The sequence below is a fragment of the Choloepus didactylus genome, chromosome 15 (genome assembly GCF_015220235.1).
Source record: "Choloepus didactylus isolate mChoDid1 chromosome 15, mChoDid1.pri, whole genome shotgun sequence".
Lineage (NCBI taxonomy): Eukaryota > Metazoa > Chordata > Mammalia > Pilosa > Megalonychidae > Choloepus > Choloepus didactylus.
In genome coordinates, this window is record NC_051321.1 from 31054885 (window position 1) to 31071416 (window position 16532).

The 16532-nt window shown below is 45.4% G+C and overlaps 2 protein-coding genes across 2 annotated transcripts in view; one reads left to right on the top strand and one right to left on the bottom strand.

Annotated features, from left to right (window-relative positions):
* The window catches only part of MFSD13A (major facilitator superfamily domain containing 13A), a 31959-nt gene extending 25867 nt beyond the window's left edge, over positions 1 to 6092 (bottom strand). Inside the window, exon 1 of the mRNA XM_037804010.1 lies at positions 5759 to 6092. The gene's annotated coding sequence lies outside the window, so the exon portion shown is untranslated. The remainder of the gene's footprint in view (positions 1 to 5758) is intronic.
* C15H10orf95 (chromosome 15 C10orf95 homolog) lies at positions 4836 to 6398 on the top strand. Its single transcript, XM_037804018.1, has 2 exons — positions 4836 to 4958; positions 5213 to 6398. Exon 2 carries the CDS (start codon positions 5267 to 5269, stop codon positions 5936 to 5938), a length of 672 nt encoding a protein of 223 aa, XP_037659946.1. The 5' UTR covers positions 4836 to 4958; positions 5213 to 5266; the 3' UTR covers positions 5939 to 6398.
* The last annotated feature ends 10134 nt before the right edge of the window (positions 6399 to 16532 follow it).

The window sequence follows — 16532 nt, forward strand, 5'->3', positions numbered from 1 at the left end:
CTCCAGCATCCAGCTCCCCACATCCATCTCTCTTTCCTCCTTCTCCCCAACCTCACCCCCCTCAAACCCTCTTCTCCCTCCTAGATCCCCGCCAAGCCATGCACACATACTGTCTTCTAGACTTCAAGTAATTACTGAAACCCCTCCTGCTCCAGGAAGCCCTCACAACTGGAAGGAAGGTGATGATTTCTTCTTAATCTCTATGCCTTACACCTATCTGTGCTTTCCTGGTTGTGAGACGGAGGGCAAGAAATCTAGCATTCAGGATGGAGTCTGGTACTCTAAGCCCTCCAAAAAATTGTTAAAAGCGTCCCCCTGCTTTTCCTCTCTGGCCAACGTGTGCCTTTATTTAAGAGCAAACGCTTAGTCTTTTCTGAGTGCAACCACCACCACCCCCAAGTGTCCAGAGGAGTCAGAACTGGTGTGACCCAACAGGAAAGACTTTGGCCCATCCTGTTGCACTTAATGCCCCATGGTTAAACTCTGGTATGATTTCCTCTGAGGTCCTTCAGCCCTCTAATTTCATAGTGTGACCAGTTACCTTTTATGTCTGCCCCAGAGGTGGGCCTTGTGACTCTCTGATTTCTCTTCCTGGTTGCCAAGCACAGAGCTATATGGGAGGGGACATGGGGGCCATTATCACTTGCCTGATTCCTTGGGACATATGGGAGTCTCTGGAGTATGGGAGAGAGAGAGATACACTCTGTCTCCTTGAAATTCTTTCCCCCCTTGGCTTTCTGTCTGATGCAGGTTCTACCAAGTTCTCCTCCTAACTGACTGTCAAGTCCTCGTCAGTCCCCTTCACTGGGGCACTTTCTCCCAGGGCTTTTATCTCAGTGAGGGGAAAGTCTCCCAAGTTTTCATTTTGGAAATTTCCTATATAACTACTTGCTAAATCATACTTTGAAAGATATTATCTTTTTGCATATATATTATATTTCACAGTAAGGAAATAACTGAAACTGTGGAACTGTAGCCCATAACATCCTTTGAAATTTGCTTTCTACTTGTTAAATTGCACTTGGAAAGTTATCACTTCTGTATATATATATATTATATTCTACAATTAAAAAAAAATTCCTGAAACATGTTTTTTTCCTAAGCAATAGAGAAGTGATCATTGAAATCAACCCTTTTTTACCTAAATGTTCCATGAATGATTCAATTGCTCCACTAATGGACTTGTGTGTGTGTGTGTGTGTGTGTGTGTGTGTGTGTGTTTGGATACATATTATCTGTATCATGCACATTGTAATAAAAAATGGATGGAGGTTAAAAAAAAAATTGCCTGCAGAACAGTGCCCCTGAACATCCCACCTGAACTCACCATTCCCTCAACTTCCGATCTCCCTTTAGGACTGCCTTGACCACCCCCACCCAGTCAACCAAGCCAGGGCCATGTGCATCCACCCTCTATCCCAGCTCCCCCATCGGACAGTCCTGTGGGATCAAGCCCAGGTGAATCCTACCCCCTTCCCGTCTCTTTTTTCCATCCCCTGCTTGTTCTGGTTGTCAGTTTTCCTGGGCTAACATGAGAACCTCCTCACAACCTCTCTCTCTCTCCAATCTGCCCTCCACTTTGCTCTCAAGTGAGCTTCTTAAAATGTGTATCTGATCACTAGGCTCCCCAATCAAAAACGACTCAGGTTGTTAAGTGTTCGAAATTTTTCATAATAAAATGCTGGCAGGGGTGGGGTAGGGGTATTGTATCTGTGACTATAAACAATAGAAGACCTTACTCAAACTAGCTTAAGCAAAAAAGGATTTCATAACTTTAGTGTAGGACTCAAACAATGCCATTAGGAGCCACTTTATCTCTCTGCCCCTCCATTCCACTTCTTCTGTGGCCCCATGCTCCGAAAGCCCTTCCCCTCCCGATCCAGGATGCATGCTTTCAGGTTTCTGTCCTACAGAAAAACAGCACTTGCCTCCATCCAACAAGAGAGCAAAGTCCTGTGCTTGCTTCCCTTCGGCCCAGATTGGGTCACATGGCTATCCCAAACCAATCACTCTAGCTGCACGGGTGGCAGTGCTGACTGGTTTAGGCCAGAATCACCCTGCAAGCCTGAAGGATGGAAGTCAATCCCCCAGGACCACTTTGCTGAGAGTAGGCAAGGTTTGGGACCCGAACAACCAGGAGCTGTTCCTGGAAGCAGGGTAACAAATGCCATGCAACCCACTGCTTGGTCCTTATTTTTCTTGTTTTGCCTGAAAACTTTCTAATGTTGTACTGAAAACCTCCTCCCCAGACCAGCAGAGTCCTCAACCAAAGAACTTAAAAATTAAAGTGCACTCTCCTTACTCTCCCAGCTGGGAGTTGAGCTTGGTGTCCCACATACCCCACTCCTCCAAGTGTGACTGGATCCCCTGAGGGAGCGCAGGCAGGTGGAGAAACCAGATGTTCCCATAGGGCCCATCAGTGACCCCCTCAGGTTGGGGTGAAGTCCATCCATGGGTCACCTTCAGACAGTCCTCAGGTGCCAGGATTTTAGAAGAGAGGCAAGGTTATAAATAGGAGTGGGATGGTGTATTCATTTCCTATTGGTACTTTAACAAGTCATCATAAACTTAGTGGCTTAAAACTGCAAATTTATTATCTTACAGTTTTGGAGGTCAGAAGTCCAAGATGGGTCTCACTGGCTAAAATCAAGGTGTCAGCAGAGCTACATTCCTTTCTAGAGGCTCTAGAGGAGAATCCATTTTCTTGCCTTTTCCAGCTTCTAGAGGCTGCGCATCCCTGGCTCCTGGGCGCTTCCATCTTCAAAGTCAGCAATAGTCCATGGAGTCTTTCTCATAACACGTGACTCTGATGTGGACTCTTCTGCCTCCCTCTTCCACATTTAAGGATTCTTGTGATTATAATGAACCCACCCAGATAATCCAGAATAATCTCCTTAGTTTAAGGTCAGCTAGTTAGCAACTTTAATTTCCTCCTGCCATGTAACATGGTCACAGGTTCTGGGGATTAAGACATGGACACCTTGGGGTAGGGTGGGTTATTCTGCCTATCACAGGAGGCCTCCCCCAACAGAGGCTGCTGTGTCCTGGGACAAGCTCTTAGGATAGGCAGAAGGTGAGGCTTCTTTCTTGGAGCCGGGGTAGGGGGTGTTAGGTAGGTATCAAGCCCTTTTTCCCATCCAGAACCCAGCCCATCAACTGCCCTCACTAGGCCACTGTTCTGGCTTAAACTTGGGAGAGCAGCTCAGTCAAGAACAAAGAAATGTGACATTATCGGGGTGTGGGAGGCTTGTTTTGGTTTGCTAAAGCTGCTGGGATTCAGTATACCAGAAATGGGTTAGCTTTTACAATCGGGATTTATTAACTCACAATTTATTTACAGCTCTTAGGCCATGAAAATGTCCAACTCAAGGCATCAACAGGATGATACCTGGACTCTGAAGGCAGGCTGCCAGCATCTGGGACACCTCTGCCACATAGGAAGGCACATAGCTGGCACGTGCTTGTCCTTCTCTCCCAGGTTTCTCTGCTTTCAGCTTCTGGCTTCAGGGACTTCCTGTTTCTCTGTGGGTCCTCTCTTAGCTTCTCTGGGGCTTTTCTTTGTGAGCTTCTTTTAATTTCATTTCCCTCTGCTTCTGTATGTGTTTTATCCTCTTACAAAGGACTCCAGCAAGAGGATCAAGACCAACCCACCCTGAACGAAACAGGTCACATCTCAATTGAAATAACCTAATCAAAAGGTCCAACCCACAATAGGTCTGCACCCACAGGAATGGATTAAAAGAACATGACCTTTTCTGGGGTACATATGACCTCCAAACTACCACAGAGGCCTTCCCAGCGGAAGGCCTGAGGGATACTAAGAACCCAGAAGAACCTGCAGGGCAGGGTTGCTGGTGATGCTGCTCAAATCAATACAGAAGGGGGAGAGAAAGTGAGACAGCCTGACAGCCCAGCATCTGGGGAAACAACTGCCACTCACCCCACTGGAGGAGGTGGAGAGGAAGAAGGTTGTGACCTGCAGCCAGCAACTAGAGCTCAGGCAGGGACACTTGCTGGGGCTCATCCAGTCTGGATGAAGCAATCTTTCTGGCTTCACCCAAGGGATTTCTGGGCTTTGGCATCAGTTGGACTGGTTAAAATCCCACTGTGCTACTTACAGGCTGTGTGATCTGGGAAAGTATAACCTCTCTGAGCCCCTGATTCCCTATCTATTAAATGTGAATGATATCACCATGTACTTCACATGGCTATTAAGAATTAGAGGATTGTATGGTATGTGAATATATCTCAATAAAATTGCATTAAAAAAAAGAATTCGAGGAACCTATATAACAATCTAGAGTGAGAGGAGTGTGAGATGCTCTGGAAGAAGCCTAGCATGGATTGGCAATAACACAAATACTGAGAACATGAGTCTTTGAGATAGACAAGAGGGTTGAATTTTGCCCTTACCATAGGTAGTGGTGTGGGTTTGGACAAGTTTCCTTAACGTACGTGAGCTCCATACATTGAATACATTCACTGTGTACCAATTCTGAAGAATATTAGTATCTCCGTCTTAGGATTGATATAAATCTGAAACTCATAAGCAATTTGATTCTGTGCCTGGTGCGTAGGAGCTTCACAAAATGTTACGATAACACAACCCAACAGGAAGGGCTGGGAGGTTGGGTGTGGGGAACAGGGAGTTAACCTGATTGGAAAGGGAGTTGGGAAGTTGTCAGTGTATGTTGTGGGGAGGGTGTCCCTGAACACAGGCAGGCATCAGCCTCTAGGTTGGGGCCAGAGTGACCCGGAGACTCACAGAATGTAGACACAAGCTGGCTGGCTCCAGACCAGCTCAAGGTGTTTCCCTTTGCCTAGTAACGGGGAGGCGTTGCTGAGGCAGGGCATGGAGGGAGAAGCTCAACTAAAAAGTGGTGGAGAGGAGCTCTGCTGTACATCCTTCTGGCTGTCCCAAACGCTGGGGACCAGCTTCTCCAGGCTGAAGGAGACAAGTAAGTGGGGAGCTACCTGGGCAGAGCAAGTCGGCTGAAAAAGCCTTGGATCCTTATTGCCTGTTGGGAGCATGGGAGTTCAGGCTCAGCCATGGGACAAGAGGTGAGGCGGGAGAGCTGAACACCTAATTTTGAACGAGTTTCCAAAAGCCATGAGGTATTATTAGTCCCTGCCATGAACCAAAGACTTGGGTGGTAGGGGTAGTAAGCACCAAGTCTGTGCCTCCTAGCCCCTCCCCCGCCCTCCTCCACAGCTCTGGTCCAGGAGGAGGCCCCAGCAAAAATGCCCGGCGCCTGAGGTCCACATCATGTACTCATACAGCTGCCAGCCACCCGGGGATGGCCTCTGGCCTGCGCTGCAGCCCCTCACCTACACCTACCTGCCCACCCCTCTGCTGCTACCCTCAATCCAGAGCCACAATTTCTGCAGCCGGCCCCCCAGCCTGAGCGTGGGTGAGTGGGCGGCCCCGCGGGAGTACCACCTTTTCTACGGGCCGCGCACGCCCCTGGCGGCCGCGCCATCCTGGTGGGCCTTCCCCCAGGCCTACGTCGCCGCCCTGTGCCCGCCGTTCCCCGCGGCCGGCTACGCGGGGCCGGCGCTGCAGCTGCCCTCGGCGACGGGGACCGCGGAGGCCGAGAGCTGGGTGCCGTGGCCCGAAGGCGGCAGCCTGCACGCGGAGCTGCGCTGGGGCCTCCTGGAGCGCGCGCTGGGCCCACGCCTGCAGCTGCCCGACTTCGTGCGCCGAGAACTGCGGCGCGCGTACGGCACGTTCCCGCATACTGACGTGCGTATCACCTACCGCCGCGGCGAGTTCCTGCTGCAGGTCGCGCCGCGTGTGCGCGAGCCCGAGTACCGCGTGGAGAGGCGCCTGTTTCGCCGGCCCGCCAGCGGCGGCGGCGACTCCGGCAGCCGGAACAGCAGCCCAGCCCGTGAAACCGCGGAGCGCGGCCTTGGGAAGAGGAGAAAAGGCCTGAGCTGAGGGAGCCAGCTGAAGATGCACGCGGCTCTCCTTCCCTGCGCCTCCCGCTTTTGGCGGGAGGGAAGCGGAGAGGCCTCGCCGCTTGTGCACCCGAGCCAAGGGCACTTGTCGTTTTGCTTTTTTACCGAGACCCGGGTACTGCCCCCTCCCCACCCCCGCTCCCCTCCTGTACATTTATTGATGGGCGGTGGGGGAAGGGCAAGAAGAGATGACGTACTTCCTTTGGTATTCTGTTCCTCTCTCCTTCAAGACCGGCTTAGAGGAAGGGCCTGGACCGTTTTTTCCCCCCTCCCTCCTCCTCCTCACCTTTCCCCCGTCCCCCAAAAGCCTGCGCTGCGGCAAGCCCCAACTTTGCCTTTCTTCCTCTCTTCTCCTCAGCAGAGATCCCTCCACATCTCCTCCCCAAGGTCAGGGCCCGTGATCCCCAGCTTGTATAGAAAACCAAATAAACGAATGAAGGCAAGTGTATGCTGTGAGCCATTTTTATGCCTGGGGGTGGAGTGTTCCCCGATCTGTGTAATATGTTACCTCGCCGCCTGGGTGCAAGGAAATGGGAGAGAGGGAGGGACCTCCAGAGACAATGTGCCCCTCCTCCGCAGCTCTTCTGCACCGTGCCTGCTGGCGTGCCCTGCTGGCATTCCTCGGTCCTGAGGCGCACCACGCAGAGAGGGATTCTGAGGACGTAAGGTTTATTGTTGAAGCGTGGTTGGCATGGCTGGGGAAAGGGGCCCAAGACCTGGGTTTGGGACAGGCGCTAACATTTTCTATTCATGAAACTTAAGGCTCTCTGAGCCTCTGTTTGTTCACCTGTAAAAGGGCAGTAAAAGCAACCAGCCTACCTGGAAGATTAATTAGGGGTGAAATTTAAAATGAAGGTCACTTCTTGTCTCTCCATTCTTGCTAATGGTCTAATTCTTAATAGACTGAAGTTTGTGATATTCTAGGGGTTTGCTGGAGGATTAAGCCACACATCCAAATTTTTAAAAACTTGGATAACTTCATTTTGATATAATTTGTTTTCATTGTAATTTTATTTTTTGACTTTTTATTTTGAAATAATTTCAGACTTACAGGACAGTTGCAAAAATAATACAAACCCCATACAGAGAACTCCAACATATGCTTCTCCCACCCCCCCCCGCTCCGCCCGCAGATACCCAGATGCACCAATTTCAATATTTTGCTACCTTCGCCATAGCATTCTATCTATCATCTATCTGTCTGTCTATCTGCCTATTTTCCAAACATTTGAGAGCAGGTTGCACACGTCATGCTCCTTGAGCACATACTTCTGTGTACATTTCCTAAGAATGAGGATATTCAGTTTGTAATCACCTTAAATGCAGTTGCCAAGTTCAAGAAATTTAATGCAGATACTGTACAAAGCTTAGTCTATATTTCAGTTTTTTCATTACTATGACTTTCCTTTTACCCCAAACAGAAACTCTACACTCATTTTGCATTAACTCCCCATTGCACCTGCCCCCCACCCCTGATAACCTGTATACTACTTTCTTTATGAGTTTGCATATTCTCTGATATTTTCATAGTGATTACTAATGGAGCGTAAACTCAAAATCCTAAATCTATAAGAATCTCCTGTACTTTGATACCAGTTTAACAACTTCAATAGCATACATAAACTATGTTTGTATTCCCATCCGTCCCCTCACCTTTATGTAGTTCTTGCCACAAATTACATATTTATGCATTATGAGTCCCAAACCATTGACTTACCATTACAGCTTATATATTGCCTTTTAGATCCCAGAGGAAGTAAAAGGTGGAGTTACAAATTGAAAATGCAAGAGTACTGGTTCTGTAAACCCACAACTTCTCTAATAATATTTTTTTAAAAGAGTACTGGTATTTATATTTACCATATCATTATCTTTACCAGAGATCTTTATTTCTTCACATGGCTTCAGTCAGTTGTCTAATGTCCTTTTCCTTTCAACCTGCAGAACTCTCTTTAGTATCATGTAGAGCAAGTCTAGTGGTGATGAACTTCTTCAGCTTTTGTTTTTCTGGGAATGTCTTAATTGCTCACACATTTTTGAAAGACAATTTTGCTGGTTACAGAATTCTTGGTGGGCAATTTTTTTGCCTTCAGCACTTTAAATATGTCTTCCCACTGCCTTCTTGCCTATATGGTTTCCAATGAGAAATTAGCACTTAATCTTATTGAGATTCCCTTGTATGTAACACATTGTTTCTGTCTTGCAGCTTTCAGAATTTTCTCTTTATCTTTGGCATCCAGCAGTTTGTTTATAAATGGCACGATGTGGGGCTATTCATTTTAGCCTATCAGGAGTTTGTGGAGCATCTTGAATCATGTCTTTCATTATATTTGGGAAGTTTTCAGCCATTATTTCTTTGCCCCTTTCTCTCTCTCTTCTCCTTCTGGGACTCCACAATGCATATATTGGTGTGCTTAACGGTGTCCTACAGGTTTCTCAGGCTCTGTTCACTTTTCTTCATTCTTTCCTCTTTCTGCTCCTCAGACTGGATGGTTTCAATTGTCCTATCTTCAAGTTCACTGATTCTTTCTTCTGCCAGCTCCAATTTGTTGTTGAGCTGCTCTAGGGAATTTTTTTATTTGTTACTGTGGACTTCAGCTCCATTTGGTTCCTTTTAATAATTTCCATCTCTATGTTGATATTGTCTTTGTGTTCATCTCATTTTCCTGATTTCTTTGAGTTCTTTGTCCATGTTTTCCTTTAGTTGTTTGAGCATATTTAGGATCATTTTTAAAAAGTTTTTGGCTGATATATCTTCCTCAATGGTGGTTTCTAAAGCTTTAATCTCCTCCTTTGCTTGGACCATCACTTCCTGTTTATTTGTGTGTTTTGTAATATTTAGTTGAAATCTGGACATTTTGTTATTTTAGCATGTTATTGCTGGAATTTAGACCCTGAGATGTCTGTTCCTTAAGCTTGTATTCAGCTAGTGTTTTGACAGTCTTTGCAGATTGACCTGGGTGAGTTCTCTCCTTCAGGGAGACTACTTCCAGAGCAAAGCATAGGGGCATACACGATCCTTTTTGCACATAGGATCTTGTCTTGAGCATGAGTGAGTGGCCCTAGGGATTCCCCTGTTTATACTGTTCTGAATGTCCCCTCTTCCCTAGGAAACAGTTTCTTCACAGTCCCAGAATCTGATTGACAATTTGAGCCTTTCTGTGGTCACCAGCGTCAAAACAATAATTTTTTGTTACGTGTTTGTCAACAGAACATTGTAAATACTAGGTCCTGGAAGGCAGCATTTTTTGGTCACCACAAATTTTGTTCCTCTTCTATGTATTTGAATTAATGTCTCACAGTGCCAGCATTCTGTAGGAGAGCTCAGTGAGCCATTTTCTACACACAGGGCAAGTTCTGGGACAGCAATCCCTCAGGCCACCACCACAGAGATTGGGCCAGATGTACGTGATCCCAGCATGTGCACAAGGGTTACTCCACTCCCTCCAGAACTGGGACCAGGGATCCATGCTGGGAGGGAGCATGGGCTGGCTCTGCACTGAGATGGGTAAGGGCCAGGGTGCCACAAGATCCTATCATTTTCTGGTGGTCTTTTTGTTGATTCTGTGCTTGCCCTGTTTCTGCAGTCCTTTAACTGATTTATGGTGCTTTGAGAAAGATGTTTCTGCCAGTTCTTGCTGGTTCTTCAAGTCTTCTGTTGGGAGATGGAGGCCTGAAGGTCTTACTCTGCCATCCTGTCGGGGAAGGTCCCATACATCCAATTGTAACTATGGGTCAAGCCAGACCACCAGATTGGATGCCCACATTGTAGAAAGTTGGCCCCCTGTGAAACTGCTTCTACTAAATTTCCCTTTGTAACTGGCCAACAGCTACCTGGGTATACAGGTGTGTTAGTGAAGTTGTAAGCCACCCAACTCCACACTGTAGTGTTCATGTGCTTCATGGAGGAGGTCTCTCAAACCTCAGCACTTGGGAAGGATGTTTCTCCTGATCAGTGGTTTGTTTTTATCTTATGAGCACCAAAGGTTTCATAACAAATCACATTTTCCTCTTTGCCTGACTTCCAGGAAGCTCACAGCCAAATTTGCTTAGCATCTTTTGCACAAAGTCTGAATCCTGAACTCCTGTTACTCCTAGTTTCAATCTGACTTTCCTGTTCCTTTTTTTTTTTTTTTCCAACTATAAAAATACAGGAATGTGGTAAATTGTGAGATGGGTCTGCTGTGTGACCTGGGGTGAATTACTTAATGTCCCAGAATGAGTTTCCTCATCTATAAATGGGGATGATGATATTAGTAACTATCTCACAAGGTTATTGAGAGGATGCCATGAAAGCCGGCAAGTAAAGTGTTCAGCAAGGTGCCTGGCATGTACTGTGCTCAGATGTTAGTGTTTTTTTAAAAAACATAAAAAGTTTGCAATACAGATCTATATAATGTAGGAAGTTAAAGTCTTCTAATTCTCCTCAACTCCAGATGATCACTGGGATCTGATCTGTTATTTTTCCAGTATTTTTTCCACGTACATAGTATTAATTACATAAAAGGGATTGCACTGTTCTGCATGCTGCATTTTATACTAACTATATCTTGGACATCATTCCATGCCAGTGTACAAAGAGCAATCTCATTCTTTAACAGTTGCCCTGTGTTCTACGGCATTTGGATTGTTTCAAATTTTTACCTATTAAAATTCTATACAACAAATTTCTTGAGTGCCTATTATTTGCCAGAAACTGTTTTGACCTCTGGGGATACAGTGGTGAAAAGAGAACAAGGCTGTCCCTGCCCTCATGGAGCTTACATTTTAGCGAGGAGCCATGGAGATGGGGGCAACAGGCAAATAGATAAAGGGAAGTCAATATAAGTACTACAATAGAAATAAGAGGCTGAGATAGAAAATGGGAGTGGGGTAATGGAACTTAGAACAGGGTAATCAGGAAAGGCTTCTCTGAGGAGATGACATTTAAGCTGAGATCTAAAGAATGAGAATAAGCTAACTGTGCAAAGAAAACGGTGAGGGGGAATTCTGGCAGAAGGCAAGGTGTGAATGTTACCCTCATTCACTCAACAGCCGTTCGGGAGCCCACAATGCCCTGGGAAGTATTCTGGGCACTGGGGCTACAGCAGAAAATAAGCCCCTATCCTCATAGAGCTCACATTTCAGAAGAGGAGACTGACAACAAGCAAATAGATGAATATACAACATCTCTGATAACTATACATGATGGATAGGATCCATCACTTTCAGATAGGATATTTAGGGAAAGCTCCCCTAAAGACATGACTTGAGTAGAGGCCTAAATGGAGACCACTGCAAGCCATTTGAATACCTGGGGGAGAAAAGCAGGTACCAAGACCCTTTGGATGGGGTGTGCCTGTCCTGTAAGTGAGGGGGAGTGTTGTAGCAAGTGAGGTTAGAGATAAAGCCAAATCCTTTGGCACCTTGAAGCCAGGTTGAGAATTTTGGATTTTATTCTTGGTAAGTGGAGGGTTATGAACAGGAGAGTGGTTTTTTTTTTTTGTTTTTTTTTTTTTTTTTTTGTTTGTTTGTTTTAAATTCTGGCTGATGTATGGAGAAGAGACTGTAGAGAGACCATCCTGGCAGCAGGAGGACCAGTTAGGAGGGTTAATCCAGGCAAGGGAAGACAGTGGCTTGGTCTTGTTTGGAATTGGTGAGAGTGATGAGAAGATAAATGCCTTTGGATAGGCATCTTTGATCACTTAAACATGAGTTTGATTTTAGAATCTAAATTCTTTGAATGAGAAATTGATCCATTGAGCAATGACACCCCAGTAATAACAAGCTTAGGTGGTGTCTGGATCTTAGTCCCAAATACCTTTCTCCACTAAAAGGAACCAGGCCTCTTGCAGAAATATGGCTGATTCCAGAGCTGCTGAAAGGAAGGTACAAGATGAGCCTGAAACAACTTGTGCAGAAAATAAAGAAGTGCTCAAAAATGTCAAATAGATGAAGAAGCCAGCTTGGAGGGACTTCCACTGGCCAAATCAGGGATAATTTAAGGATCAAAACGAACAACGATAGTAACAGATTAAAACCTTTTGACTAAATTAAAAATCCGTACGTCCATTCTGATAATAAATAAATATGAAGGGAAAGCTTTTCCTTATGGTGGAAGTAATAATGAAATTAGAAAATCTCCGTTCCCAACTATCTTAGGAATAATTGATTCAGGTGAGAAACATTAAAGGATACTAGAACTAGTAATGGGTAAAAGTGTGATGCAAAATAGGATACTTACATAGTTTCCAAGTATGTTCCAAAAAGATATTTATTAATTACAAAGTGAAAAATAATAGCCTAATAGTAGAGGAGAGAAAATTGGTTGATGCCACCCTAAGTAAGTGATATTATCAATAACAGGGCAAATTAACATGGGCTTTCTGATAATGTTAAACTGAGAAAACACCACATCAATTCAGAAGTAATGCATAATCATGAGAAAACATCAGATAAACCTAAATTGAGAGACAACTCCTCTGCCTTGTATTCTTCAAAATGTCAATGCCAGGAAAGGCATGACTAAGAAACCATTTCAGGTCAAAGAAGGCTGAAGAGACATGAAAGCTAAATGCAATGCATGATCCTGGATTGGATCCTGGACCAGAATAAAAATTTCTATGAAGGACATTACTGGGATAATTAGCAAAATTTGAATAATAGATAAATTTGAATAGATTAGATAAAAGTAATGATCTGTTAAATTTCCCAGTTATTGTAATTGTATTGTGGTTATGTAAAAGAATGCCCTTGCGCCTAAGAGTCTCCCCCAGAGAACTTCTTTTGTTGCTCAGATGTGGCCTCTCTCTCTCTCTAAGCCCACTCTGCAGGTAAACCTACTGTCCTCCCCCTTATGCGGCTCCCAGGAACGTAAATCTCCCTGGCAACGTGGGACATGACTCCTCCGGATGAGCCTGTATTTGGCATTGTGGGATTGAGAAAATCTTCTTGACCAAAAGGGGGAAGAAAAATGAAACAAAATGAAGTTTCAGTGGCTGAGAGATCCCAAATGGAGATAACAGGTCACTCTGGAGGTTATTCTTATGCACTATATAGATATCCCTTTTTAGTCTTTAGTGTATTGGAATAGCTAGAAGGAAATACCTGAAATTGTCAAACTGCAACCCAATAACTTTGATTCTTGAAGATGACTGTACAACTATGTAGCTTAGATGGTGTGACTGTATGATTATGAAAACCTTGTGGCTCACGTTCCCTTTTTCCAATGTACGGACAGACGAGTAGAAAAATGGGGACAAAAATTAAAAGAAAAATAGGGTGGGATGGGGGATGGAATGTTTTAGGTATTCTTTTATACTTTCGTTTTTATTCTTATTTTTCTTTTTTTTCAGCAATGAAATATTTAGGGATTGATTGTGGTAATGAATGGACAACTATATGATGGTACTGTGAACAATTGATTGTACACTGTGAATGATTGTAGGGTATGTGAATATATCTCGATAAATTGAATAAAAAAAGAAAAAAATAATAATGCCCCTGTTCATAGGAAATACGCACTGAAAAGTTTAGGGGTAAAGGGGCATCAAATCTGCAACTTACTCTCAAATGATTCAGAAAAAAATTATATATCATATACATGTGAATAGAGAAAGAGAATGAAAAAGAAAGAGAAAGCAAATGTGTTAAAAGGTTAACAGTTGGTGAATCTGTTAATCTGTAGTTGTAGGGTAAGTAGGAATGTTTTGTACTATGCTGGCAACTTTTCTGTAAGTTTGAAATAATTTCCAACTAAAACTAAAAAATAATAGTAATAGATAAATTGAACCCCTGGGTTAAGAGAAATGCACACTAAAAATGTACTAACAGGGAAATCTATAAAGACAGAAAGTAGATTAGTGGTTGCTTAGGGTTGGGGAGGGAGCTGGAGGGTTGAGGCATTCTTTTGGAGGTGATAAAATGTTCTAAAATTGACTGTGGTGATGGTTGCACATATCTGTGAATATACTAAAAACTATTGAATTAGACACTTTAAACTGGTGAATTGTATGATGTGTGAATTAGATCTCAATAAAGCTGTTAAAAGAACTTTTTTAGTGTCTTAGGTATCTGTGGTAGATTGACTCAGGTGCCCCAGTTGCACATGCTCTTGGTCTTGCTCTGCATTCTGGTGGGTGTGGACCCATCATAAATAAGATCTTTTCAAGATATTATTTCAGTTATAGTGTGGCCCAACTGAATCAGGTTGGGCCTTAACTGGATTACTGGAATCCAACAGAGTGAGAGTCAAACTGAGAAAGAAGCCACAGGCACCAGCCAGAAGCTGCAAATTTAACAGAACTCAGAAAAGAAAGGAGAAGACACCTCCATGTGCATGGGCACGTGACGGAAAAAACAAGGAACCCCAAAGATTGCCAGCCAGCTAGAGGACACCAACCAGTGGAGGAAGCAAGCCTTTTAGCCTCGGAAACTGTGAGCCAATAAATTCCTGTTGTTAAGTCAACCCATTGTATGGTATTTGATTTAGCAGCCAGGAAACTAAAGCAATATCCATGTCACTGATTTTATCATTTTTTTGATTTTGGAGAATTGTCTGTATGCTGGTAAGCCTCCTCAAATTCTTTTTTGAAACAGGGCAGTTTTCAAATAAATCATGAATCCTGCACCAACATAAGGGGCATTCTGTGCCCCCTTCCCTCTCCCACCTCTTGGGTCCAGACCCTTGAAGTCTCTCAACTTCCTCCATCCAGAGTCAGGGCATCTGCATGACTCATAGACATAAGCTGCCTGGCATCCACTTGGGTCCTGGTAATGCCATGGCCCCCGCACAAATTTCCCCCTATCCTCCAGCCCCAGCAAGGGAGGAGTGCCCCTGATCACCACCACTCAGCTGGGTCTATCATCCCAGGCACTCCCTGCTTCAGGCCCTGTGGACATGAGTCCTGTAGGGAGCCTAGATGCTCCCTTCTTTGATCTTTTCTTTGAACTTAACCCTTAGAAGCTCAGAACTCATAAAATACCTGGACTGCCAGGGAACTTGCTGTTCATTTGGTCCAACCCACTTAAACTACATCCTGCCTGGAAACCAAGGCCTGGAAACCAAGGCCAGAAACCTGAGGTCACACAGCAGGTGAGAATCCAGGGCTCCCAGCTCCCAGCAGGGCTTGGGCTACCAAAGCCTGATCCTAACAGATCCTCCCAGCCTTTGTCCCAGTCATACCTGTTACCCAACCCTGGCATCTGGTCTCAATAAGCCCTGACTGACCAAGCCCCATCCCATCCCCCATCCCCAGCTGAGCTTACCTTACTCTTGGGTAGCTCACATTCTACTTAAGGGAATATAATAAGAATCATAACACCTCCCACATTTATTGAACACTTACCACATGCCAGGCCCTGTGCTAAAGCCCTTGACAGGGATTACCAACTCATTTTTATTTTAATCTTCACGAAACCTTAAGGTAGGTAGGTGTAATTATTATTCCCATTTATAGATGAGGAAACCGAGGCCCAAGATCACACACTGAGAACACACCTGAGAAATCTGACTCTAGTCTTAACCTCTAGGCCAAACTGCCTGTTCACATATGAGACACAGTCAACAAAATGCAAGGAACCATGCAAGCTACTATGTGCAGAAGACTGGACTAGACACTCTGAGGGCTCTTGAAGCCAGCCACACTGGAGAGGAGTGGGGAGGATTTGTGGGCGCTCATATGCATTATTGGGGGAATTGAGAGAGGCTTCTTGGAAGAGGCATCTGAGAGAGGCTTTGAAGGATGTGTAGGATTCCAACAGAGTGATGGCAAGGAGGTGTCCCAAGAAGATCTGAGGAAGGGCCAGCAAGAGTGAAAGCATGGTGGCAGGAGCAGGAAGTAGTGCATTTCACTGGAGGGCATGTTATGATTAGGGAGCAATGGAAGACCAGGTTTGAAAACTCAGTAGAGGCCATACTATGGAAAATGTTAATGGCAGAGGAAGAAGTATTGAGGGACCATTGAACGTCTTTGCGCAGAAGAGTGGCCCAAGATGAAGTTATTAAAAGATCTGGCCAGTGTGCAGGATGGGTGCCTGGGGAAGAGCCTGGCTAGGTCATCCTCTGGGAGAAGCCGAGCCTGAGCCAGCCGCTTTCCTGCAGGCTCTGCCTCGATGCTGCCGTACAGCCGGGCACCAGAACTGAGTCCCTAGGGTGTTTGCTAGTGCTCACAGCCTATGGAATTCAGTTCTCAGAGCCAGGCGGCCAAAGTCCTCTCAGCCTTGATGCTTCCCTCCCATGTTCCCTTCTGTAAATCTCCCCCCGTTCCCAGGATGAGCAAATTGAGACCCAGGATGGGCCAGGCAAGGAACCCGGGATCTCAAGATTCCTCCTATCCCAGGGAGGGTCTGAGTGTGGGGCTGAAAAGGGGGACCCATAGCTGGGGAGAGGGTGAGGGACTCCTTAAATTCCAGTAGGAATTGGGGTACAGTGTGGGAGGAGGGAGCTCAGAGGTGTGGCAGGGAATCCGTCCTCCAGGCCCCAGGTACTGTGTGGTCAGTCGTGAGTCATCTCCTGCCAAGACAGGCCCACAGTGGGGTGACAGGATGGGCTGGAGGGGCGAGGCACTGGGGGGACAGCCAGACACACTGAGAAG

What these genes read in the sequence shown, in the direction of transcription:
- C15H10orf95 (XM_037804018.1), top strand. Translation starts at nt 5,267, where the DNA reads ATGTACTCATACAGCTGCCAGCCACCCGGGGATGGCCTCTGGCCTGCG.